General features: G+C 54.5%; 1 protein-coding gene across 2 annotated transcripts in view; it reads right to left on the bottom strand.

The window, feature by feature from the left end:
- Positions 1 to 603: 603 nt before the first annotated feature.
- NOS1 (nitric oxide synthase 1) overlaps positions 604 to 23335 on the bottom strand; it is a gene marked incomplete at its 3' end in the record, with an annotated part of 38753 nt that continues 16021 nt past the window's right edge. For both annotated transcript variants that reach the window (XM_082491530.1, XM_082491531.1), the window contains exons 3-27: positions 23173 to 23310; positions 22559 to 22704; positions 22058 to 22220; positions 20720 to 20811; positions 20005 to 20146; positions 19152 to 19291; positions 18543 to 18717; positions 17357 to 17458; positions 16382 to 16576; positions 15141 to 15226; positions 12133 to 12277; positions 11593 to 11697; positions 11082 to 11140; positions 8211 to 8327; positions 7813 to 7987; positions 7269 to 7407; positions 6395 to 6473; positions 5650 to 5843; positions 4856 to 5025; positions 4390 to 4600; positions 3614 to 3701; positions 3209 to 3330; positions 2514 to 2662; positions 1682 to 1876; positions 604 to 726 (exon numbers count right to left, since the gene is read on the bottom strand). In XM_082491530.1, coding sequence (XP_082347656.1) covers positions 604 to 726; positions 1682 to 1876; positions 2514 to 2662; positions 3209 to 3330; positions 3614 to 3701; positions 4390 to 4600; positions 4856 to 5025; positions 5650 to 5843; positions 6395 to 6473; positions 7269 to 7407; positions 7813 to 7987; positions 8211 to 8327; positions 11082 to 11140; positions 11593 to 11697; positions 12133 to 12277; positions 15141 to 15226; positions 16382 to 16576; positions 17357 to 17458; positions 18543 to 18717; positions 19152 to 19291; positions 20005 to 20146; positions 20720 to 20811; positions 22058 to 22220; positions 22559 to 22704; positions 23173 to 23310 — 3450 coding nt within the window. The remainder of the gene's footprint in view (positions 727 to 1681; positions 1877 to 2513; positions 2663 to 3208; positions 3331 to 3613; positions 3702 to 4389; positions 4601 to 4855; positions 5026 to 5649; positions 5844 to 6394; positions 6474 to 7268; positions 7408 to 7812; positions 7988 to 8210; positions 8328 to 11081; positions 11141 to 11592; positions 11698 to 12132; positions 12278 to 15140; positions 15227 to 16381; positions 16577 to 17356; positions 17459 to 18542; positions 18718 to 19151; positions 19292 to 20004; positions 20147 to 20719; positions 20812 to 22057; positions 22221 to 22558; positions 22705 to 23172; positions 23311 to 23335) is intronic.

Genomic DNA, 23335 nt, shown 5'->3' with positions numbered 1-23335 from the left:
AAACTCCTACCAAACCTCAGGGATGGTGGGAAACCCGCTGCGGGGGGCTGCAGGGGAAGGGACTGCACCCCGGGCTGCCGAGGGCCAGGACGAGGAGCAAGGTCCACGCAGCCGCTCATCCTTCATCCTAAATAATCCTTCTGCTCAGGCAGGGAAAATCCCACCGAGGCAGAGCTGAGCAAATGGCAGGACGCAGTGGAGCAAGAAACAAACATAGCAAATGTCAAGGCTTTTTTTTTTTTTTTTTTTTTTTTGTACTTCTTATGGTGGTTTTTACAACAGTGGGAGGAAAAGCCTCCAGATCTTTCCTTAACGGGGCACGCAGCAACCTGGAGACCTCTCCCACTGTGGGCACCGGTCACTTGCACCCCTGGAGCTGGCCAGGTCTCCCCACCCGGGGGTGGAATTTATGCTAGCGTGGTAACAGCTATTTCGGAGAGACCGCCAGGCAGCAGCCTCTGCTCCCCGTGCAAAAATCAAATGCCTTTCCTCAGCCTCTGCTATAAGGAGGACCACATACGGGCAGAAGTTAAAGCTCCCTTCCCCATCCCGCAGCCCACGCGCCTGGGAGACAATTGCAGGGGTTAAAATAAACACGTCAACTCACTCATCCGTATCTTTTTTGCTCTCCTCGATGAATGCGATAGACTCGGATCTAAGGCGGTTAGTCACTTCGTACGTACGCAGGGTGACTCCAAAAATATCCTCGTGGTACCGGCTGTCATCCTGAAACACAGGACGGGAGAGGGGCAGTGGGGAAAAAAAGGAGTATTTACAAACAGGCGGTGTTGCTGCGGCACCGGAAAGCTCTCGTGTTGTGGGTAGGTACCACATACATGGCACAAGCGCTGGTGGGACAGGCAGAGCAGAGGGACAGGGACAAGCAGGGAGGTGAAATGACCTTGCCAAGGTCACACCGGGGGGCAGTGGGGGTGCGTTTAGACCTCCTCAACTGCTGGTAACCCAGGGGCTGCCTGCCCATCAGGGGGACAAGTAGCCCAAGGACAGGCTGTGTATGAGAGCTTTCGCTTGCAAACCAGCTAAAAATGAGGGCCTGGGCTGTCTCGGTTGCTGGAGGGAATGTGGGGAGATGGTTCAGAAGGGGTAATCCCGCAGGAATTGGGCTGAGTTCTCCTCCTGGGCATCAGCAGAGCTGTTCGAGCATCCGTCCTCAGGCCTGTGACCCAAACTGAGCTCACCTCTGCTTCAGCTGCAACATCTGCAGCAATGCATTTCCCCCTGGGGCAGCATCCCCCAGCCCGGGGACAGAGGAGATTTTGGGGGGAGGACCCACAAACTGCTTCGTTAACTTGCTGCAATGATGGAGGAACAGTGAGGACTTAACCAGGTGAACAAGCCCTGTCTGGGCTACCAGGGGTTCCCAAAAGAGCTCGTAGCATCGCTCAGCACGGCACCAGGCTCATTGCAGGAGCCGGGCGCAGGCTGCAGCCTGGGGCAGAGCTCCTACAAAGCAAGGTCACATCCACCGCGCACCCAAAGCTTCGGAAGATCACGCTCCCGACCTTGGCTAGGTTCGGGCAGCGTGGGTGGGAGCTGCAACGTCCCCCCTGCCTCCAGCACCCGTCTCCTCGGTGCTGCCCGTTCTACAGGAGGAGGCACCAGGTGCAGCGCCAGCGGCAGGAGCTCACCACCGTTGTCTGGTGGTGAGGACGCTACTCACCCGCAGCTTGCTGATGAAAGCGCCTGCCTCCTCCACCGACAGCTGGCCCTGCTGCCTCACGATGCGCTGAATGGTCTTGAGGACGTCCCCGGCCATGGTGACATCCCCGCAGACGTAGATGTGGCCTCCCTGCTCCTTCAGCGCTTTGAAGACGGTTTGGGCCAGCTGCTCCTGCAACACGTCCTGCACGTATTTCTGAGGGAGGAGGAGGAGGAAGAGGAGCTGAGATTAACTGCAGCTTCTCAGCCCCATCCACCCGCACGCTCCGGCCGGCTTTGCGTGCACCATGTGCCGAGGAGGCAGCAGTGCAACGCCACCGCCTCTTCGGGGGAGCATGCCCGCGCCTCACGGCACCCGCGATGGTAGAAAAGGGATGGGGAACGCAGCGAAGCATCGTTTTGCTCTTGCATTTCCCACACCTTCACCGTATATATCATCGCCAGGCCTGCCGAGGTGGCAGTGGGGATTTAGAGCAGATGTTCACACTGGCTCTGGGCCACCCCACCAGCTGACGTCCCTCCTTGTCCACCCGCTTGGGAGGATGCGCCTTTCCCCTCCTCATCTGCTCCCACCTGGTAAGGACAGCTTTCAGCCCTCCAGGGCAAAGCGTGGGTGATGTGGGCACACATTCAGGCTGGCGTAGGGACAGGGATGTGCCATGGGAACGGGGTGGCACTGGGAAGGGCACCATCCTGCACACTTACTCAACCAGAGTGCCCTGGGGCACGAGCCACCGGGGCTGCGCCGAGGAACCGGCATCTCCACGTCGTGCCGGGCTGGGCACGGCCACCCAGGGCCGCACACCAGGACCCGAGCAGTGCCCACCGCGCACCTTTGGTTTGTCCGGTTCCCGGGAGTAGGCTGTGTACAGCTCTCTGAAGACACCTTGGGTTTTGGCAAAGAGCGTCTCCTCTTTGTAAATGTGGTCGATCCTGGACTGCCGGCAGCCAAACACCAGGACCATCGGACATGGCTTCAGACCTGGCAGGGGGGGAGATGAGGGGAGCAGTTAGCCCAGGGACCACCAATGCCCCCTTTTTGCAAGCCGCCTCCCTCCAGATCCGCCAGCAGCTCCAGCGCCCTGCACAAGACTGACAGGAGCCTTCCCTGGCCAAACTGGGATGGAGGGAAAACCAGCAAGGAGGAGGTAATGCACTGCCTGAGCCAGTGCATGGCCTGGGGTCACACGGCAGGGCCACTTGTGCCAGGTTTTGGGGAGAAATTAAACGGTTTTTTTTTTCCTAAATGGTCTAAATGGTCAGTGAAAAATGTATATTTTACATTAAATGACCTTTGAAAACCAACACCAGCGCTATAGTACTGCCATAAATAACTTGCAAAGTTTTACAGGAGGATTTTCATGGAGTTTGGGCTGACCTCCATGCCTGCGCCTGGGACAGCCGCTGCTTCAAGAAGCCCTTTGCCTCTACTGGGGCAGCCCAGGCAGGAGACTGGACCCCTATCCCCAGCCCAGATTTCCCGAGCACCGCTTGAGATAAGAAACGGGAGGAACAAGTGTCGACCCACCTTTGTGCTGGATTTCAAAAAGCCGCTGCTGCCAGAAGCTCCGGAAAGGGGCGATGCCGGTTCCGGGGCCGATGAGGATGCAGGGCACCTGGGGATCCTGGGGCAGGTGGAACCCGGGTGCGCTGCACGCATCGAAGACACCAGTTAAACCCAAGCAGGATGCTCCCTCCCTCGCCCCTGCCCACAGCAAGCTGAGACACCACCCAGAGAGGGAGGGGGAGAAAATTAGGTGGTATCTCAGAAAGCAGCATTTTAGTGCCGAAGAACTGCACCCGGGAGGGACCTATTTGTTCACAAATCCAGCCCTGTTTTCTCCACACCCTTAGGTCTTTGCAAAGAAGAATTGAGAGCAAAGAGAGGGCTCACCCCATCTTTTCCACTCTTTCCCTTGTGTGGACCACTTACCCCCTTACAAAACAGGGCACTACTTCATCGGTCTGTATCCGATTGAGCCAGGAGGAGCAGACTCCGTGGTGGATTGGTCCTTCTCCATCTAGGAGGAAAGGGAAAGGAGGTCTGCACTTGACATACCAGCCAACTACTCCAGTTGCTTTCCTTTCTGAACCCTCCCCTGCTACATCCCACATGGACACCTCACTGAAACATCTCCGCATCCATTCTCCAGGAACTTGGTAGAAGTTTGGCACTTGGATCCCTCTGTGGAACTACCCAAGTTCACCCAGGACCCAGCCCTGGGATAGTTGTACCTCCACAATACTTAGGAAGCACCCAATTTCTCTTTGGTCCTTTTTGACAGAAGCATCATGCTGTGGTGCTTCCAGACATAAGCCCTCCATGGCAGCCCCAGGTGAATGGCCAGTGTCTTCCCCTGTGTCCTGCTGGCTGCAGGGGTGACGGGACTGGATCCGTTTACACCATGACCAGGGAGGCTTGGACACATCAGTGCTTGCACAGGAACAGAAATCTGGCTAGTTGGGGCAATGTGGACTTTGGTGTGGGCAAACAAATGATCCCACATGGAGCTTGGAGCCACTATGGCTGGTCTGTTGCTGGTACCTGACCCAGATCTGGCATCTCTGCAATACACTGCCCTTTGATGGAAGGCCGTTCTTCCTAACATGGGACAGCAGTGTCATGGGTTGAAGGAATCATATGCCAATGCTTTTCCTCTGCTCCCCACACCAAGCCTGTCTCCACTGACCCCTGCAAGAGCATGGTACCTCTCGTGCGATAGGAGACCACCGCCACGGTGAGGTGGACCTCGCCTGGATACATCTCTGGGGAGGAACTGATGGAGTAGTAGCGTGGTTGGAGGAGGGGGAGCTGTGTGAGCAGCAGCGTGGAGGGCATCTGCACTGAGGGGAACTCCTCCAGCACCTCCACGATGGTGGGGTTCTTGGACCACTTCCATTCCTCGTACTCCTGCAAGCCCTGCAGCCAGGAAAAGAGGGAGGGGGGGAGGGAGGGGAGCACTGCAGCATCAACCTCTTCCAAGACAGATGCCTTTACCGACATTCCACCAGGCCTATGGCAAAGCTGGGGTGGGTGGCAGTGGAGGCGGGCAAGAGGAGCCCTGCTGGCATGGGTAGAGACTCAGCGTAACCACAGAGTGGGATGAAAATGCCCCGGGGTTGTGGTTGTCCCCAGGACCTTGAGGAACTTGGGGCTTGGGGTCTGAGGTTTTACCTTGCTAAGGACCTGCAGACGTTTCTTCTCCTTGTCACTGGTGGCCAACAAAGCAAACTGCTGCAGCAGCAGGGGTGTGGGAGGGGTGGTGATGTCCAAATAGTACTTAAAAGCCTGGAAGATGGTGCATGGCGGGACACGGTTCTCATCTGTCCAGTTACTGATGACACCTGCCGGGAAGGAATTCAGCACAACCATGGGATCAGCTGAGCATAAGAGCCAAGGTGGACAAATCCTTCCTTTCATTCCCCCTTATCAGCTCTGAGACAGTGAATGATGAAGAGCTGGAAAGAAGAGTCAGTGAGATATCCTCATGCTACAAGTGAGATGCTGTACAATGAGCACAAATATGACTCTGATACTTCACCACCTTCAGCCTCGGTCACTCTGACTTAATACTGTTTTCCATCTCCTGTTACACTGTGCATGGTGGTAGGGTATCAGACTTATCCATGAAATAGAGGGATTAAGATTCCTTAACTCTTCTTTCCAGTCCTGGACATTGTTCTTTCCATGAGATTATAAGTTAATTTTTCTGAAGAACAAAGAAACATCCTCTCACCAGGGACCTGCTCATCCTTCAAACCCTTGCTCTACACCTCGAGTGCAGATGAGTGATGGTTCTGGGCAGAGGAAGGTTGAAGGAGGGGCTCCTAATCCAGGCAAACACACCAGTGAGATGGGAAATGATTTCTCCTGGGGGCCACCTACCTCCCTGAGGAGCTACAAGAAGCACTACAAGGGACGGGTGAGGAGAAGAGAGGCCACCTCTATATAGAGATGGCCCTGGTTACCTAGAGCTGTGTTCCGCTCCTCCAGGAGTTCCACCTTCACCAGCTGGTTGGCCGGAGGGGCATCTTCAAGCCTGTCAATCAGGGCATTAACCAAGTCTTCATGGTTCCCTGGGAACACGCCCAAGTGGTCCCCGGGCAGGTACTGCAGTTCCTGGTGTCCGTTGGTGTGGAGGCGCAGGAAGATTGTCAAGCGACTACAGGGAAAGGAGAAAAAGCAGGATGTGTTTTGGGGGAGTCCTTCAAAGACTTGCTGAGCTCCGACCTCACGAGCCACTGGGTGTGCTGGGCAGCGGTGGTGGCATGTCCGAGCCCCGGTGCCCCGCTGAGCACATCACCAAAGTCACAGCAGGGAGCCAGAAAGGATATTTGCCTCCCCTCGCTGCTGACTCACCCTCAGGGGCTTTTTAAAAGGGAAAACCAGTTTAACCTCTCACTTCAGCAATTTTATCCTTTCTTTGCATGCACCCCGCCGCTCCACGAGTGCGGCCACCCATCTCCTCAGCCTCACAGGCAGCAGCAGATTAATTTAGGCAGTGGCACGGATTTTGCTGTATAAGGCGGCAGGAAACACCCTTCACGGGGTTAACGTGGCTTCCAGCCTTGGCAGTGGCGATTTGCACAAAGATGGTGTCCCACGGGACATTCAGGGGTCAAGGGACATTTGCAGCGCTGCGTGCGTGGATGCTCAGGTGCACCACGAGCGCCTTCAGCTCCTGCAGGTCCCCAGGGCAGCTGCATCTCCTACCTGGACTTTGGGCTCTGCAGGTTCTGGCGTGTGATAAGCCGGGCTGCATAGACGCGTTTTTTGTGGATGCTGTACAGTCCTGTGGAGGAGAAGAGTCAGTGAAGCAAGGCAGCAGAGTGTGGCCAAGGCAGGCGCGTTTGGGTTTTGCAGGGCTTTTGGCTCTCACGGTGGGTTCAGCCCGTCGGACCGGAGCTGGCTGACACCAACCGCAGCGAGCGGATGGTGGGCTCGACCACTGTCCTGCCTCCGTCTCCTGCAAAGCTTCGGTGAGCCTTGGGGGATCAGAAACCCCACGGAGGGGAGAACCAAACACGTGTCCCTTTTGTTAGTGGCTGAGGAGGACCCCGAAACCACCCGCAGGAGGCGTGGGGGACGTGCCCTCACGCGTGGGCACACACCTCTTGCTGCCAGTACCACCTTGGCTGGGAGCAAAGCGCCCGAATTTGGGAAGAGCAAAGCCGGTACGGCAGATCCTCAGCTGCAGGAGCCGTGCTGAGGGGCCAGGTGTCGGTGGGCTGGACCTGCCATTGCGCCGCAACGCTCAGCCGAGCGGCATTTGGACAAAAGCGAGCTTGGCAGGCTCCCAGGTTTCCAGCTCTTCGCTTCAAAAAATGGGGTCAGGAGGAGGGAGGTGAGACCATATCCCGATATCTCTGTTACAGATACAGACAAGGACCAGGCGGAGGGGATGGAGACCATCACAAACTTCTCCTTGGGCACGTGATGGAGGGGAAAGGCAAGACTGAAATGCTGGGAATTTGACACAGAATAAGTAAGGAGATTTGGTCCCTTTGCCCCCCACCTTGAGCCCACTATGTCTTCTCCTCCACCTGCCCCACACCTAGAGCCCTCCGGGGTGATCCTGGTTTTGTACCTTGCGTGAGTTCTGGGGCTTCGGCCACGTAGGTCAGGCGAAACTTGCTCCTCTTCCAGCTCCGGTCGTTGCTGATGAGGGAGTTGTTCGCTTTCTCGATGTTGACGTCATCCCCCACGCAGAACACGTCACACGCTGCCTGCAGCACACACCAGGCTCTCAGGCATCTGCCTGCTGCCCCCGGGCTTTCCGACCCAGCCTCATCACCCTCCTTGTCCCACCCCACCTCAGCCAACACATGGAGAAGGCAGCCCCAATGGTGTAAGGGCTATACCGGTGGCCGTGGGAAGTTCTTGTGGTGCCCTCCTCCCCCAGGCTTCTAGGATAATACAGGAATCCACCATGGTGTTCACCCTCTGGCAGTCAGTACAAACCAGAGCGTTAGCTCCACCAAAACGTGGAGAACCTCTTTAACGTGGGGTGGGGTGGTGGACGGGTGTCCCGGTGTAGGGAAGGAGAGGTTGGGTTTTAATCCAGCTCTAACCAGAAGCTTTGCTCTGTCCCTGTGCCCTTCTCCCCCCGGAGCACGAGGGAAGTGGGTTACCTTGAAGACCTTCTTGGCCCAGGTTCTGAAGGACTCCTCTTGGCCACAAAGCTCATCCCCTTCTCCCATGCGGAGGATCCTCTCCCCGCCCAGCTCCTCCAGGAGGGTGTCCACCGCCCGGGCAAAGGCGCAGAAATGGGGGTAAGCGCGCGACCCCAGCCCAAACACGGAGAACCTGCAGAGAGGTGGCATAGCTGTGGCTGCTGAGCCGGGAGGGACACCGACATCTCCCTCCTCCACGGCCAACACCAGCGTGAAGGAGCATGGAGGGATCTCCGCGTTGCAAAAATACGTCGGGGTTTAGGTAAGAGCTGGGGTAGGAGAAAGGGGCTTTGTGCAGCACCAGCTCCTGCTCTGTCCAGGCAAGACACGGCTGCCTCCCTCCCCAGCCTATTTACCTGACGTTGGCCAGGGGCCCCGTGCTTTCGAAGTTGTCCCTGGAGTCAGGGCCGTCGCTTGAGGATTTCCGTGCATCCGAGTAAGAGGAGACGCTGTTGAAACGGACCTTGTAGCTCCTGCGAACAGCAACAGCATCATCAGTGGTGACAAACGTGCACATGGTTCCCACCAGGCTGCGTGCTCAGAGGGGACCGGACCGTGGAGGAGACCAAACCAGAGCGGGTTCAAGCTCAGGGCTCGATATATCACAAGTAGGTACTGTGATCAACGGCTACAGCAGAGAAATGTGCCCCCTCCTGGGGGTAAGCCATAGCAGCCTGTATATTGCATCCCCCCAGCTGGACCTGGTCTGCTCCGTGAGGTCCTCCCGTCACCTCCCAGTGGGTTTACACAGGTGTTGGCCACCACATTGACCCCAGCGGTGCAGAGCTGGCAGGAACTTTGGCTTTACCTGTCCTTCCCTGGTTGCACACAAGGTCGGGTATATGCCTGAACAGATATTCTGACGGATTTTTCATTCATAGGAAGTTAAAAGGAAAAAAAAAAAAAGGAATGAGAGCAGAAGGGATGAGGAGGGGGAAGGGGAGTGGAGGAAAAAAAATCTGACAACAGCAGAAGTATTTCTGAATTGAACCATCTTCAAAAATTGCTCTACACAAGAGTTTCTAAATATACTGCCGGAGCAATGAAGCAGTAGTGTGTGGATGAGTCACAGCAGACCTCCTCCACCTGGCATGCCACGCAGAGGAGACAACCCCTGAGCAAAATAACTGCCAGGGTCATAGATCCCCATGCTCCACCTCTGCTCCAGAACATCCTCCTTTCTGCCCAGACCGCTCGTGCTCTTCTGCTTCACTCCAGCTGGATGGAGCCACTTCTTTCTCCACTGTCCCTTGGCCGTGTCCTCACCCGGGGTTACACGGCCAAGGCAGGGCAGCACAGCCCACCGGTGTAGATGGGCATGAAGCCCAAATTCCCCAGTTGGGCACTGGGCCCAAGGTTGGGGCACCAATGGCTTTTGCTGAAATGAATAGGTCTTTGTGGCAGGGGATGACTGTTGATGGATGGGCTGCATTAGAGAAGCCACTTGATCCCTGCCCTGCGAGGTCTCAGCCACCTTCCACGTTCCCTGGCGGACATGGGGTGGGTGGGAGTCCATGGGGTGCATGGGCAGGAGCTGCTCTATGCAGCCCTTTCCTACAGACGCCAGGCTGACGCTGCCCTTCTTCCCCAGACGTTCTCCTCCGGGCTGTCTTTTCTCATCGCTAAAGCTTTTTTTCATGCTTAACGTCAGCATTTCTTCCTACCATCCAAAGCTATGACCTCTTGGCCTGTCTTGGAGGGGGGGGCCACAGGGAGTAATTTATTCCCTCCACCTCTGCAGTCACCTTTGCTGTATGTGAAGTCTGCTACCACACTGCATTTCTGTCTCCTCTTCTCCAGATAAAATAGCTCTTGCCCTTTTGATCTGTCCTCTCAGGTCGCAGTTTCCAGCACTTTTGCTGTCAGGTAACCAAGCCACAGGCTGTCCTGGCTCTTAGAAACTCCTGCCAGTCCCTTAAATTACATTTAGAGGTGACTGGGACAGCCAGCACCGAGCTCAAGGTGCTTTTGTCCTCCTCCAATCTGCCCGGCTTGCCACAGGCAGCACCTCTCTACCCAACCCAACGTCGCACCAACCCAACCCCCCAAAAAGTGAAGGTCTTCAGAGTGCGAACCGCATGCAGTATGCCCCTTCTCCATCCAGACACCTCCAGGGCAACGTCCCGTTTTGTCAGCTGTCCCCATTAAGGCGCGAGGCCATTAGAAACCTAATGGGTTTTCGGCTCACGAGCCCTGCGGGGATCCACCAGCTGACTCGGCCGCGCAGCGAGGAGACCACTTCAGGGCTGCCGCGTCGCCAGCGGCAAAGAGGTACAAAATCGGTCCCTGCCCTGCCCGGCGGTGTCCCCCACCGCTCTGCAGCCCCACCGGCTTTGCTCTGCTCAAGCAGAAAGTCGGGGGGGGTGGTGGTGGTGGTGGTGTTAAATCGCGCTGTACCACTGGCCAGTGCCAATTCTGCCTTAATTAACGAGCAGCCTTTTGCCAGTTGCGAGCATCGCTGTGTTCACTCAGGAGAGACTCCAGTGTCCCAGTTAAGCAAAATATATTGTACTTAATAACTAAAATAAGAGGGGGCCCCAAACGGTTAACACTTTGCCGGCTGCCCTCACTGCCCAGCCTCTGGGATGCACAACGAGATGCTCGAGGCTCATCTTCTGCTGATGGGGGATTTTCTAAAACCCCAGACCCTGTCTCCGAGGTACCGGTTCCAGCCTCACTGTTACAAACATCACAGCCGGAATTTTCTAACAGCTCTTATTTCCCTTGGAAATATTTTCACACGACGCAAGAAGTTAAATTTGGTTCTTAAAGCCTCCCCCACTCCCACTCACATAGCTGGGAACTCCCTTCTACCTCCAAGTCTTACTATTTTGGCGTCTCCTGGACAGCCTCAGCTCTCAGATTCAATGGTTTTGGGGGAACTCCTGCTTTTATTTGTGGGTTTTTTGTTTGGTTGTTTTTTTTTTTTTTTTTCATACATGCCTGCCTCTTACAGCTGAAGAGAGAAGCTTTAAAATGCCACCCCAGGGAATTACAAGCTGGAGTCCACAGGCATGGCTGACTCAGTGCTTTTGACCTCTGCCTGCTCCATCCCCTGGTTCTCCAGGCAGGTCCCATCCCTCGGACCTTTGCAAACACAAAACCCGCGTGAGGATTTCACACCGTCCCCTGAGAGGAGGAAAGCGGAGCAGCAGGCTGTCCTGGCTGCGGGGCTGCCCTCTCGCCGGGGCTGTGAGTGGGAAGGGAAGGTTTTGGGGTGCTCTTACTTCCTCTCCTCCAGGTTGGAGTTGGGATTCTTCATCTCCATTAACGCGCAGCCGAATTTCTACAGAGAAGAAACAAAAAAGAACAAAAGAAAGGTCATCAGTTTTGCCAGTTTCTGCGGGAAACGAAGCCGTGACCGAAGCCTGGAGGGCGGCTCTGCTCTCCGCTTGCTGTTCCCAGCAACCTGCAACGCAGTGGTATGGGGCTGGATGAGGTTGGGGCTCCCCAGCCAAGGGGCCGGCACCTTTTGTGTACCGCTGATATCACTTGTACGGGATGAATTTAGCAACAGATTAGTTACTCGTCTCACAGCAGGGAATAAGTAGATATCCCTATTTCAGAGCAGGCTGGAGGCAGGCAGGCACAGCACCAGGTATCACACAGCACCTGGACCTGTTTTGGGCCATTCCAGCTCCGGCTGAGCAAAAAGAGGATGCTCTTCCACGTTCCCCACCACCTCTCTCCTGCCCGTGTGTCCCTGCTGTAGTCACCCGTCCCTGCGCCCTGTCCTACCTCTCCGTTCTCAGGTGGGTCTCCATTGCCAAATGTGCTGGTGACCACCAGGACCATGGTTTCATGCTCTAGGTGCACAATGTCGTACTCATCCATGGACATCACCTGGGAGTGACAGAGACGTTAGCAAGAGGCACCCAGTGGGGAGCTCCACCACCAGCCGGTCTCCTGGGACAGACCCCAGTCCACCCGGGGATGGGAGCAGCATCTCCTTGCTGAGCCCATGCCAGTGCACTGGCAGAGATCTCCACAACGGGAGGAAGAGAACAAGACCCTCAAGGGACACAGCCATCCCCACCCGAGAGGCAGAATACTACTGCATGCCACAACACCTGCAGGAACATTAGCTGGAAATGCCATTCATGTGCAGGCTTCAACCCGGCCCCACAAGCTCATACCCTGGGCACTTCTGAAGACCCTTGCTGGGTCAGCTGGGGAGCTCCACACGCGTTGAGCCATGTCCTTTCCAATGGCCATGTATTTCCTTGGGCCACCCAGCTGCACACGTAATCTTGCAGGGGCTGAGAGCTACTACAATACCTTGGCATCAAAAGCGTGCTTGAAGATTTCACACAGAGTTTTTGCATAGACCTGCGACTTCCCAGTTTCAGTGGCGTACAGGATGGTTGCTTTGACCCTCTTGGCCATGGCCTGTCCCATCAGCTTGGCTGAGAACTTCACGGCCCTAGGAAGCAAGAACAAATCCCAGTAAGAGAGCTTGCTTCCTTGTCAGTGCCCCTAGCCCAGATTATTCACACCTTTTTATTTATTATTAAATGAACAGCCTGCCTTAAAAACTTGCAGCATTACTTTTTTTGCTGTTATATGCCCAATAGAAACTATAGAAGAGCGCGTTCGTCTTGACTTGTCAGAGAGGAAGACTGGATGGGGCAGCTTGAACACAGGGCTGAAATACCTGAACGGGTATAGGAGGAAAATGCTAAACCAGGTGTGGAGGTGGTCTTTCTGCAGAGACAGTGAGAAAGAAGAAGGAGGGACAACAGTCGCTGAAAGCAGCGACCAGATAACCTCAAAGGAAAAGCTGGAGACCAACCAAAGCCCAAGCTATGGGAGGAACTGTGGCTTCTCCATCTCTTGGCGTCTTTAAATCCTACCTGGCTGCCTTTCTGCAGGAGGTGTCCTAGCCGAGCAGAAGCACCCGGGCTCCACACACCGCGCACAAAGCCCCGAGACACGGAGAAGGTCAGACGAGGCTGTCTGTGGTCCCTTTGATTTACACGCCAGCACCGCTATGAACTTTACTCAGAGGAAGAGCCCTCCTGAGGCTGAGAGGTTGCACATTTATCTGAGCGTTCGCGGGGCTGTGTCTAGCCAGCTGCCTCCTGTGGCTGTGATCGTGACTGGATGCGTTCGCTCCGGTTTTCCCCACCGGCTCCGCTCTGACAGCAGGGCAGAGGGGCCCTGAGAGGTCACCGGCCTCTCGAATCCTGGCCAAGGTGATGCAGCATGAGAAACATTGGCTCCTTATCAATCCTAACGCTACTGGATGGGATGGCATTGGTGGGAGCACAGAGACTGGGGACAAGGGAGGATGTCATCAGCCAGCTTTGGGTTGCACAGTGAAGCATCGAGCCCAGTGTGGGGAGTTTATTATTATAGGGCCATTCATAATCACGGAATTCAGACATCAACATTATCTTTCCTAAGCGAAATTATCTTTACCATTATCTTCACCTTCTCAAAATGGACCACCATGCCTTTAAATGGGGCCACCAGAAAGGCAGGTCTGGATTTAGCCAGGTGTGTTGTGATAGGGAAGGGGCAGTTTTCGGGGGGCTGAAAAGAGCACAAAGCATCTTCAGATGAGCTATGGGGAGCAGAGACTGCAGCTGGACTGGTTACACTGGCGGGAGAAGAGAAGCCCAGCTTCTCCTTGCCCCTCCTGCCAAGGAGGGAAGAAATGCTCTAGGTTTGGAAAATCCTAGGGAGGAAAGAAGAGGTAGAAACCACCCCAGGCTGGTATGTCCTGCCTCCTGTGGGCAGCTCCCCTCCGTGTTGAAGTCAGGCTCAGGAGCATTTACATTTGCTGCTATACCATCACTCCTCAGCGTAGTTCTGCACATTAAACTCACCCCTATCCTTTCCCACGACGGTAGTGTCCCCTGTCCCTGGGGCTAACGCCGGCCCCCGGGGAGGGACGGGGCAGGACGGGCAGGGACTGGAGGTTTGAACGCTCTGATTTGGCCAGAACCAGCACAGCCTGTCCAAACAGGCATCAAGATCACGCCGCAACTGGTGCCAAGTTCGGGACTGCTGGGCTCGGTCCGCCACTTCTCCAGCTGATTAGGCAGGATTAATGGTGAATTACAGAAATAATTCCTCCCCGCTACATCAGGAACAATGGAGATTTTTTTTTTTTTTTTAAATTACCTGCCGTGCTCACATTTTTATAAAATCATTTCTCAATCGCGCACACACAAATAAAAGCATTGTTTCTTCTAACTCAATGGCTCAATTAATCTTCCTGCGTTCTCCTCCAGCCCCGGAGCTGCAGCCCAGACCCGGGCACCGGTGTCAGCCTAAGGACCGCATTCATCAGCTGCTGATCACGTTTATGGATGCACTGTGGAAAATCGCTTACAGAAGGTGACAGCTGAAGAGTGGGAACAAACTGATAGTAGGGACTCGGGGAAAGTGAAGCGTGGGGAGATGCTGTGAACAGCACTAGGCCACCTGGCAGCCTGGCCACAACCGCCGGGGCAGACCCAGCCCTCCCCGGTCTCGGTCCAGCACTCTGCTGCCACGGAGCCAGCAGCTCCTACAAGAACCTCTCTGCCAATGGCCCACGGGGGAGTCATTCAGGCCAGGATCAGCCAAAGGGGCCAAACTACACTTCATTCCTCCACCCCTGCTGACTAAAAGCATTGGCAGGGGAGAAGGACTCAGGTGGCCCATTACTAGGGGTCAGCTGGCCATGAAGTGCAAACCTCAGCTCGGCCGTGACCCGTCTGCCACCTGTAGGGAGATTCCTCATTCCTATCTCCCCCCTCCTTGCAAAGTGGGTGTTGGGAGGTTTAGACAAGCACTGGACACATGTGCTCTTCAAGTAGCTAAAGAGTCATTGAGGAAAAGAGAAATATGGACATGAGTTTCATCTCGCTTGTGCCAGCACAGCCCTGAACAGTGATGGGTGAGCTCTCTGCCCCAGGAGGCTGTGAAAGAGGAAACAGGCAATAAACCCCCACCCAAGAAGTGAGAAAGCTGTTCCTGAACGCTGAAGACAACCTTACTGGAGAATGAACCAGCTTGGGAGAAGAGACTACACGCAACATCCAGTATTCACCTGGTCATACACCTTTTGGTGGTCTAATAGAGCGTTCAAAGGACTGCCTGTTTCTCCAAATGTTGCTCTCGGCAGCTAAAGCCTTCCGTGGTGTCATGCTTTGGGCCGGAAATCCAGGCTCACAACCCATCAGTTTGTACACATCCATAGGGTAGCATTATCAACCGGCACAGCAAACAGAGCTGCCCAAAATCAGGACCAGTCCCAAGCACTCCAGGGCTTTTCAGACCCCACTGGTACTTACTTTGCTAACTTCTTAAACCCAATGGCCCTCTTCTTGGTAGGTGTCCCGTTGACCCCTTTCCAGACATGGGTGTTCCAGGGGTCCGGCTAGGAGAGAGAAGAACGGCAGTGGTGGAGGGGCAGCGCTCGGAACTTCTAGAGATGCTGTATCCACAGCACTGAGCATTGACTTCCTCTAGTCACAGCGGGGAGGACTAGCTGACCTCTTCACAGCTCTTGAGCTCATGTACGGGTCCCTGATCCTTGGAGCCCCGGGGGCTTCTTGCGGGCAGTTGGGCAATGGAGTATGTACAGACAAATTGCAATATAATAAAACCTCGCTGGCTTGTAACAAGCATCTGGACAAATGCTTTCTCTCCTCTGAGATGGGCGTTGATAGACCATGAGCAAGAAGAAGGCAGGCAATGCCAGAAGGGGAGGGGTGATGGAAACACATCCTTCCTCCTCCCCAGCCCACAGGGTTGGTTTTTTTTTTCCCTTTGGGAAGGGGAGGCAGCTGAAGCAAGGAACGAGCGCACAGAAGCTAATTCCGCGCCCTCGCAGGCGGCTGTCTGTAATCAGAGCCAGGAACCATGGGGGCTCCTGGTGGATTGGTTATAGAAATGAACAGACTGCTCCTGTTTTGTGATTGTTCCTTAAGGGCTCTTGACTAAAGGTCACATTGTGTGAAAACCACCGGAGCGGGGATGGTTGGCTAATAAGGACGTGTTTGCTTAGGGGCCTTTTTCCCATGGGCTGAAGTGTTAAATACTCCAGCAGCAGCGTTTCAGCCCGCTGCTTGGCCTGCTGGGGAGGAGCCCCCCTCCTCCATCGAATTGTTGGATCTCCACGCTGCCAGGAACCATCCACTCAAACCTGCAGGCTGGAGGGAGGAGGGATACGGCGACTACCAGGTCATTTCCTCGCCCAGCTATCAAAGTGCAAAATTAGGCACTTCCAAAGGGAGGAGCTCTGCTTAGTTCCACTTCCAAGGGTAAAAGTTGGGGCCTCACCATGTCCCATGGAGGGGCAAAAAGCCATTGCCCTGGGAAAAGGTGTGACATCCAGTGGGTTATTACACCACATTAGGGGGAATCACGAATTACACTTGTTCATGGACTTCACGGTGTCCAGGGACAGCTTATTGAAGGGATTAGATGGTGTCCCTCTCCTTCCTGCATCTTCTGAGCTCCAGCTCCCACCCTGCTCTTGGCTATACCTTTGGGCATGCAGCACTGGTGGAAGGTAAGGCGCAGACAGTACCTGGTACTCAAAGGAGGGTGTGAGACGGTAGTTGAGCATTTCCTGGTGGAAAACTGGGGTGATGCTGCCAGACATTGGGGGGACAATCCACACCCAGTCAGCAGGACAGCCTCCACGGCACCGGTACTCGTTCTCCATGTGCTTGATAAAGGACTCAGTGGCTGAGTGGTGATCCACAATGGTCACCTTGTCGCTCTGTTGGAGGGAGAAGAGAGCAGAGCCAACAACTGCAGGTTAATACTCCCCAGAAGGTGAAAGCCAACATTTTACATTTCCAGCTGTTTGACCCAAATATGCCTCACTGCCATAGTCTTACAGGACTACACCTTTGGAGATGACACCAGGTGGCTGCTGACCTTGGTCTTCCCAAGGAGCACAGTCACCGAGCAATGCCATTTTCCAGGGCTGAGAAGCTGCCCCTGTCCTTCCTAAGTAGATGTACTACAGCATGGCTGTTCCTCCTGTTATTTGTCATGGGCCAAGCAAAGACTAAGATGGCATGAACGGGATGGAGCATCCTCTGCTCAGCTCCTTGGGGAATTCTTTCACGACTTGCACAACTCAAAGAGCAGTTCTGATCCAGCTCTGCAGAGGACTTCCACCCTCTGAAGCTGAGTTGCCAAGGACTAGTTTTGCTACTCAACCTTTAAGTGCAAGAGGGAGGAGAACCTGGGCCAATTCTTGCCTCATGGGCAGGACAGAAGAGCTGGATCTTGACCCCTTGGGGCACTCCCTCTGGATGGGCAGAGCTCAGATGCCGGTAGTGGTGTCTTTGCAACATCCAGGGCATAGAGATTACTAAATTTCACTGCAGGCTCCTGGAACAGCCCAAAACTAGGAAGGCACAGCGCAATGTCAGCTGAGTGTATCAGCTGCTGCCATTGTCTTTGGGCAGATGTCTCCATCCTTGTCCAATCCAATACTCGTGTCCCTCAAGCCTGACTCAAACACAACGGAGTTCTGTTACTCAGGTACCTGGAAGCTGTACAGCACAGCGATGTTGATCTCCACCAGGGCCTGGTCCTTCCACAGTGAGGAGGTTTTCCTCATATCCAGATTCATTTTCTTGGCCACTTGCTGTAACAAAACATGGTAGAAGGTGAACACTTCTAATGACCAAGAACCGTGGACTGAAGATCTCTGCTCGAAGAGGGGAACCCGAAGGAGGGACCCAGGCTCACACAAGGCACATGCAGGGCAGGGCAGCACTCTTGCAATGAAGGGCTGACATTTGCCTTCCTCTGAGAAGATGTGGTCCAGCCTTTTCCTCTCCATGACAGGAGCAAGGCCAGTCTGGCCTCCCTTCCTCCCCCACGCACAGGAAAATGACTAAATGCTGCTGAAAAGGGCCATCAAGAGCAGTTGCTCTTTGTGGGAGGAGGGGAAATGGGTGAGGGACAGCGGGAGATGGTGGTGATCCGTGTGCTGGGAGGAACAGGCCCTGCATCCCTTCCCATGCCAGACCCCAAACTCTGCTTTTTCTCAGCCTGTTTCTTCTACCTGGAGTGCTCCCCCTGGACACTATCACAGACGTGCCTGTGCACAAACACACACTCGCTCTCACCTCTCTGGTTTTCAAGCAACTGAGGAAGGATGAAGCCCCTCCAAGTAACACAGTGTGCCCCTGGGAAGGGCAAAGGAGTCACCCTTGTTGGGTGCAGATCTTCTGCACCAGCACCTCCCCATGGCTTGGCTTTGTCTCTGATTCACCCTCTCCCCAGTGTGGAAAGTCCCCAAGCCATGGCAGAGTGCTCCAGAGGGGCCAGCTGGAGGGTCCCCATGAGCGGGCATGTCCCTGAGGAGCCATCAAGTGCCTCAGCACCCTCTCAGCCCCACTACGTCTTTGCACTTGGCCTTACTCAAACACATGACCAGGTGCCATAAGATGCTTTGAGAAGTCTATGGGGACCTCAGCAGTCATCGCACTCGTTGTTTCAGATACCACTTGGCCCCGTAGGACACAAAAAGACTTGCCAGCCCATCATACCCTTGCCCATGTGGCTCCAGGAGAATGTAACTGCCCCATCTAAGGGGGACTTGGATAACCTATACTCTCCTTCTCAAGGCAACACTCTCTCAGTGTCCGGCCTCCTCCCCAGTAACTTCACACCCCCCCACTTCACCCCAGGAGCACCTAGCCTCCTCGGGGACGAGGAATTACCTCTAGTATGTTGTAGCGAGAGTTGTCACAATAGTCCCGGACTCCAATCTCTGTGCCCATGTACCAGCCGCTGAAGGGGCAGGCGGAAAACTCCAAGCCACCAATTTCGAGGAGCATGTTGGAAACTGCTGGCAAACCATACCACTTCAGGCCCAGGTCCTTAAACCATTCAAACCTGCCGGGGATACAACAGGGTTAGGCGATCCTCCCCTGCCTAATGCAGGCAAGGAAAGGGAGGAGATTACTTTGCTACCAGCCACCAGGCAGAAGGACACATGAGCAGAATGATTCCTGGAGGTAATTAATATCTCCCTTCGGGGCTGTTTATAGGGAGAAAGTGATGTATCAGAAACATTACAGAGTGGTGTAAGTCCCAGGAGACTTCAAGGAAAGGGAAACCAGCCCTGAGATAAGGACACAACTTGCTTTCTACCTCCAGGCTCTGCCAGCTTTACATCAGAGTGGAGGGAAGACCTGGAAGAGGGTCTTGGGTAAAGCACCCAAGCCACGGCAAGGACAGGCCAAGCACACAAGGTGGCTTAGCATGAACCCAGAGTCACTGAGGCCTGCTGATGCCCTCGAGCGGTTTTGGGGCTTACTCTGACTTACTTGGGATGCCGGATGGGCACTTCCAGCACAAGCTCTGGGGGGATTTCAAACAGCTCTGGATCGTTGCCGTTGGCTTGGAGGAGCAGAGGCAGGATATCGAAGCGCCCGTGTGGTGCCTTCCACCCTTGCTGAATGCAGATCTACAGGAAAAGCAAAGGTGGGGTTTAGGAGTCCCAGCAGGTCACCTGCTCTTCAAGCGTTACGGGCAGCGAGTTACATGGCACAAGGCAGTGTCTCCTAACAGCAGCTCTGCTCAGCCTTTATGGTCAAGCAATAATCTCCATCCAAGGGAGCTATGACATGGGGTTGCCTGTCACAGCTAACCCATGGCCATGTATGGGGGATTTGGGCTGAAAAGGAGCCTAGAACTAGATCCCCAGGTAGGATCACGGCTCTGGAAAAGCTCCTTACCTTATTTGTGCCTGTAATGGTGAAGGAGAAAACGAGTGAGAAAAGCAGAGGAGTTTGGGAAGAGCTGATCAGAGCGCTGGTGCTGCGCGGGCAGCGCCAACGGGCAAATCTCATTTCTGATTCCCAACTGGCCCAGGTCAGCAGTGGGCACACACGTCCTCCTGCAACAGTTCCCTCAGCACCGCTAAGTGACCCCTTCTCAGCACAAGCAAAAGTCTTTCGGTGCAGCTATGGCCAACTCCTGCCTGCTTGGAAACAGCTTTTATTCCTGGGAAAATATCCCAGAGTGGGACAAACCCAGCTTCACTTTGTGGTACTGCAGTGGGACCGATAAACCCTACCTGACCCAGCACCCTCCTCACTCCCGGGATGCTCAGAGCTTCTGCACACCCCCATCAGCCCCACACCCATGGTGCCCAGGAAGGATGGCTTCAGCCGGTACCTCCGTCAGCTCCACGTTTGCGGGGTCTCCCAGGATAGTGCCATCGGGCTGCTTGTAGCCAGCGTAGCGGATGAGCTGGGCGTTCCAGATGCGGAAGTCGTGCTTGCTGTCCGTCCGCTGCGGGAAGATGGTGATAGCAGATCTGGAAGGAAGAGGCAGCGCTGGTGAACGCTGAGGACGTTGCAAGGGCGCAGGAACAGGGGTCATCAGAGGAACGGCAAACTGTTGTGGGGGAAAGGTGCTGCCCCTGCCTGCCGCCACCCTGTGCACCACCTCTGCTGGTGCCCTGGACGAACCCCAAACATTGATTGCATTTCCGTCATCAGAAGAAGTCATGGCCAGGTGCACTCCAGCTCTGGAATTTGGGGGATTTCCAGCCATTCAGCTCCAGGCAGAAGCTGGCTGCTAACATGGGGTTTCAGAGAGATATGGAGAGCAGCCCGTGGTCTGCATTTGATGCCAAATATAGGAAAGGAGAAATAATTGGAAAATCTGCCCTTTGAGGTCCCATGGAGAGCAAGAGGTATACTGGGACCATCAGGACACTTTCCCCTGATATCAAGTCCCTCTAACACTCCCCATGACAGGTGTTGGCTACAACCATCCTATCGTGCAGCAGCTGCTAAAGGAGACAATGTCAACAGGGCCCAGAGCTGGGTTGACACACATCCAGAGGCCTTCAGATATAAACCCTGGTGACTCCCTGGTGGCTCACCTGAGATTCCCTTTGTTGGTGGCGTATTTGATGTGGTTGCAGATATAGTTGAACATCCCATGGGCTGTGGTGCAGTCCCTGGCATCAAACACCTGAAATAGCAGAAGCAATTGTGGTGATGCTACAGGATGCTCCAACTCCTAGGGCAGAGCCAAGCAGAAGAAACACAGCACAGGGAAAGTCCTAGAAGCCACCGTGACTTGTTAGATATCTAAAGCTCCATAATTATGTGTTCCCTGCCTTTACAACATGTGAATGTCTAATCCAGCTGCCCTTTCTGCTGTAGAGAGGTGAGTCATCTGCTGCTCGGGCAAAAACTTCCCCAATCCAGTGCTCTCAACGTGCTGCTGTTCCTGGCTTTATCCACCAACAGTTTTGGTTTCTGCTCTTTGTCTCTTGTAGCTCAAGACTCAAAGCTGAGATAGGACAGGTATCAGTCAGGCCTGAGATCCACTGAAAGGATGGGGAGTCATAGAAAGATAGCATGGTTTGGGTTGGAAGGGACCTAGTCCAACCCTCCTGCCATGGGCAGGGACATCTTCAGCTAGATCAGGTTGCTCAGAGCCCTATCCAACCTGACCTTCAATGTTTCCCGGGATGGGGCACCTACAAAAGAATGGGGAAACCAGGAAAGAAAGTCAGCAGAAGGCTTGAAGACAACTTCTTGCAGAAACGGCTCCTCCCACGGTTCAGATATGCCAAAAGAAACAGTGGAAGAGAAGAACTAAAGGCTGAGCTGGGAGCGAAGGAGGCCCAGCCGCTCGGCCCCAGGCAGTGCCTATACCCCTTGTGAAGCAACCACAAGAATTGCTCAGCAGCACTTGAGCTGTGCTCCAGGTTAGAGAGGGAGACGTCATCTCCGTACCGAGGGATTCCACTAGAGATCACTAATTCAGATCCTACGTGATGCTTCCAGCTAGTCAAAAGGGCACTGAGCCAAATCTTCTCTTGCCACAGCATCTCTGTACCAAGGACGAGTGTGTCCTGCTGCCTGTCTCCAGGCAGAGCAATAGTTTTGGAAGCAGCATGTAAGATATCGGAGCAGTATCTGGTTTTGGAAAAACTTCTCTAGAGAGCCAGCTTCCACTTGGCCCCGTTTCAGGCACAAACACCTCAGCTACACCTACCCCACAGATGCTTTTCCAGCTCCTGCTGACTTCCCAGCCTGTGCATCCCCCGAAGCTGTCAAGAAGAGCGTAGCTGCTGTGTGCTGAACACAAGCTGTACCTGTGCTGTGCTTCCCCGGCTGTCTGAAGAGCAAAGTTTTGCCTCTCCACAACTCCACTGCGTCCTTTGGCAGGCAACCTGCCAGCTGTCGCCAGCTGTGCCGGGGCTCACCTGCAGCTTGGACCACTGAATCCTGCCCACGCAGCGGGCTGCATTTCTCCAGGCATGCTTGGCTCCGTAGATCAGCTCTGTGTCCCGCAGCTGGTAGGTGTCAGTGGCTTCAATCTCCTTGGTGACTTCCTCCAGCCTTTCCATGTGGGCCTTGGAGCCGGATCTGCCCGTGTGGGGAAGGGAGGAGATGGCAGTCACCAACCCAGGTGGAGGGCAGGGAATCCTGCTGTTCTCCACCTGGGCACGAGTTCTTTCTGCACATATACGCGCACACGTGTGTGCTTTCAGACAACACATGACCAAGTGCGAATGGGAGAGGTGGGTAATTTGCACAGAGGCACACGACAAATGCTAGGAATGAAACTCTCCTGAAGAAGCAGCTGAACATGGAGCACCACAGTCTCACCCTGCTTTGACTTGAAGTGTGAAAGACCAGATCATATGTGACACCTCAGCATAAGCAGCAGCCAGGGCCTATGACCTTCTACAGCCAATGCTTACCTCTTTATGGAGGAGTAGTACTGGTCAATGAAGTCTTTAGCCAAGAGGAGCACCTCCTCTTTTGTCCTGGTATCTTCTGACTTGCGGACGTGTTGGCTAGGGGTCATTACGGAGCCCATGCAGATCTGCTCGGTGCACGCGGTGGCCTGAAGAGGCAGAAGGAGACACGCGTGTCTTGGGTTACTGCAGCACTTTTGGTTACACGGGCTGGGCTGGGGGAAGCCAACGATTAGCTACGCAGAAGTTGGTGGCATCTTTGACAAACAGGGACATTTCCAACTTAACTTGTTTTCACACCTACAGGTAACGTTGTGTAAGACAGCTCGAGCGTGTGCAGCCATCTCTTGTCCCACCCAATACGGACGATTGGGGCCCACTAGATTCTTGCCCCAGCTTGACATAAAGTCATATGCTTTTCCTGATTTATCCCAGATGGGCTTCCCTCTCACCCAGCTTATTGCACCAGAGGTTTGAAATTTAGACAGCACTGGAGACAAGATGACTGACCTAAATTCATCCAGTTCTGCATTTCCATGTAAAGCCATCTTGGAAACCCTGCGATCCACTCGATTATGCTCAGACAACTTTTGGCCAGTCCTATCGACTCTACTCACCATAGCTGTCTTGAGGTGCAGAGTGTCGTGAAGCACAGAGCCCGTCTCCCAGTTCTTGATTTTGACAAAGCGCGGGCATTTGGAAGGACTTCCATTCACTGTGTTCTTAGTTGGGGACTGCCGCCCGGATGGCGGTGGCTGGACAACAGTGAAGACCAGGCAC

Source organism: Vanellus vanellus (genome assembly GCF_965231255.1).
Source record: "Vanellus vanellus genome assembly, chromosome: 16".
NCBI classification, from domain to species: Eukaryota; Metazoa; Chordata; class Aves; order Charadriiformes; family Charadriidae; genus Vanellus; species Vanellus vanellus.
The sequence above is the reverse complement of the archived record's forward strand: the minus strand, read 5'-3'. Positions and strand labels throughout refer to the sequence as shown.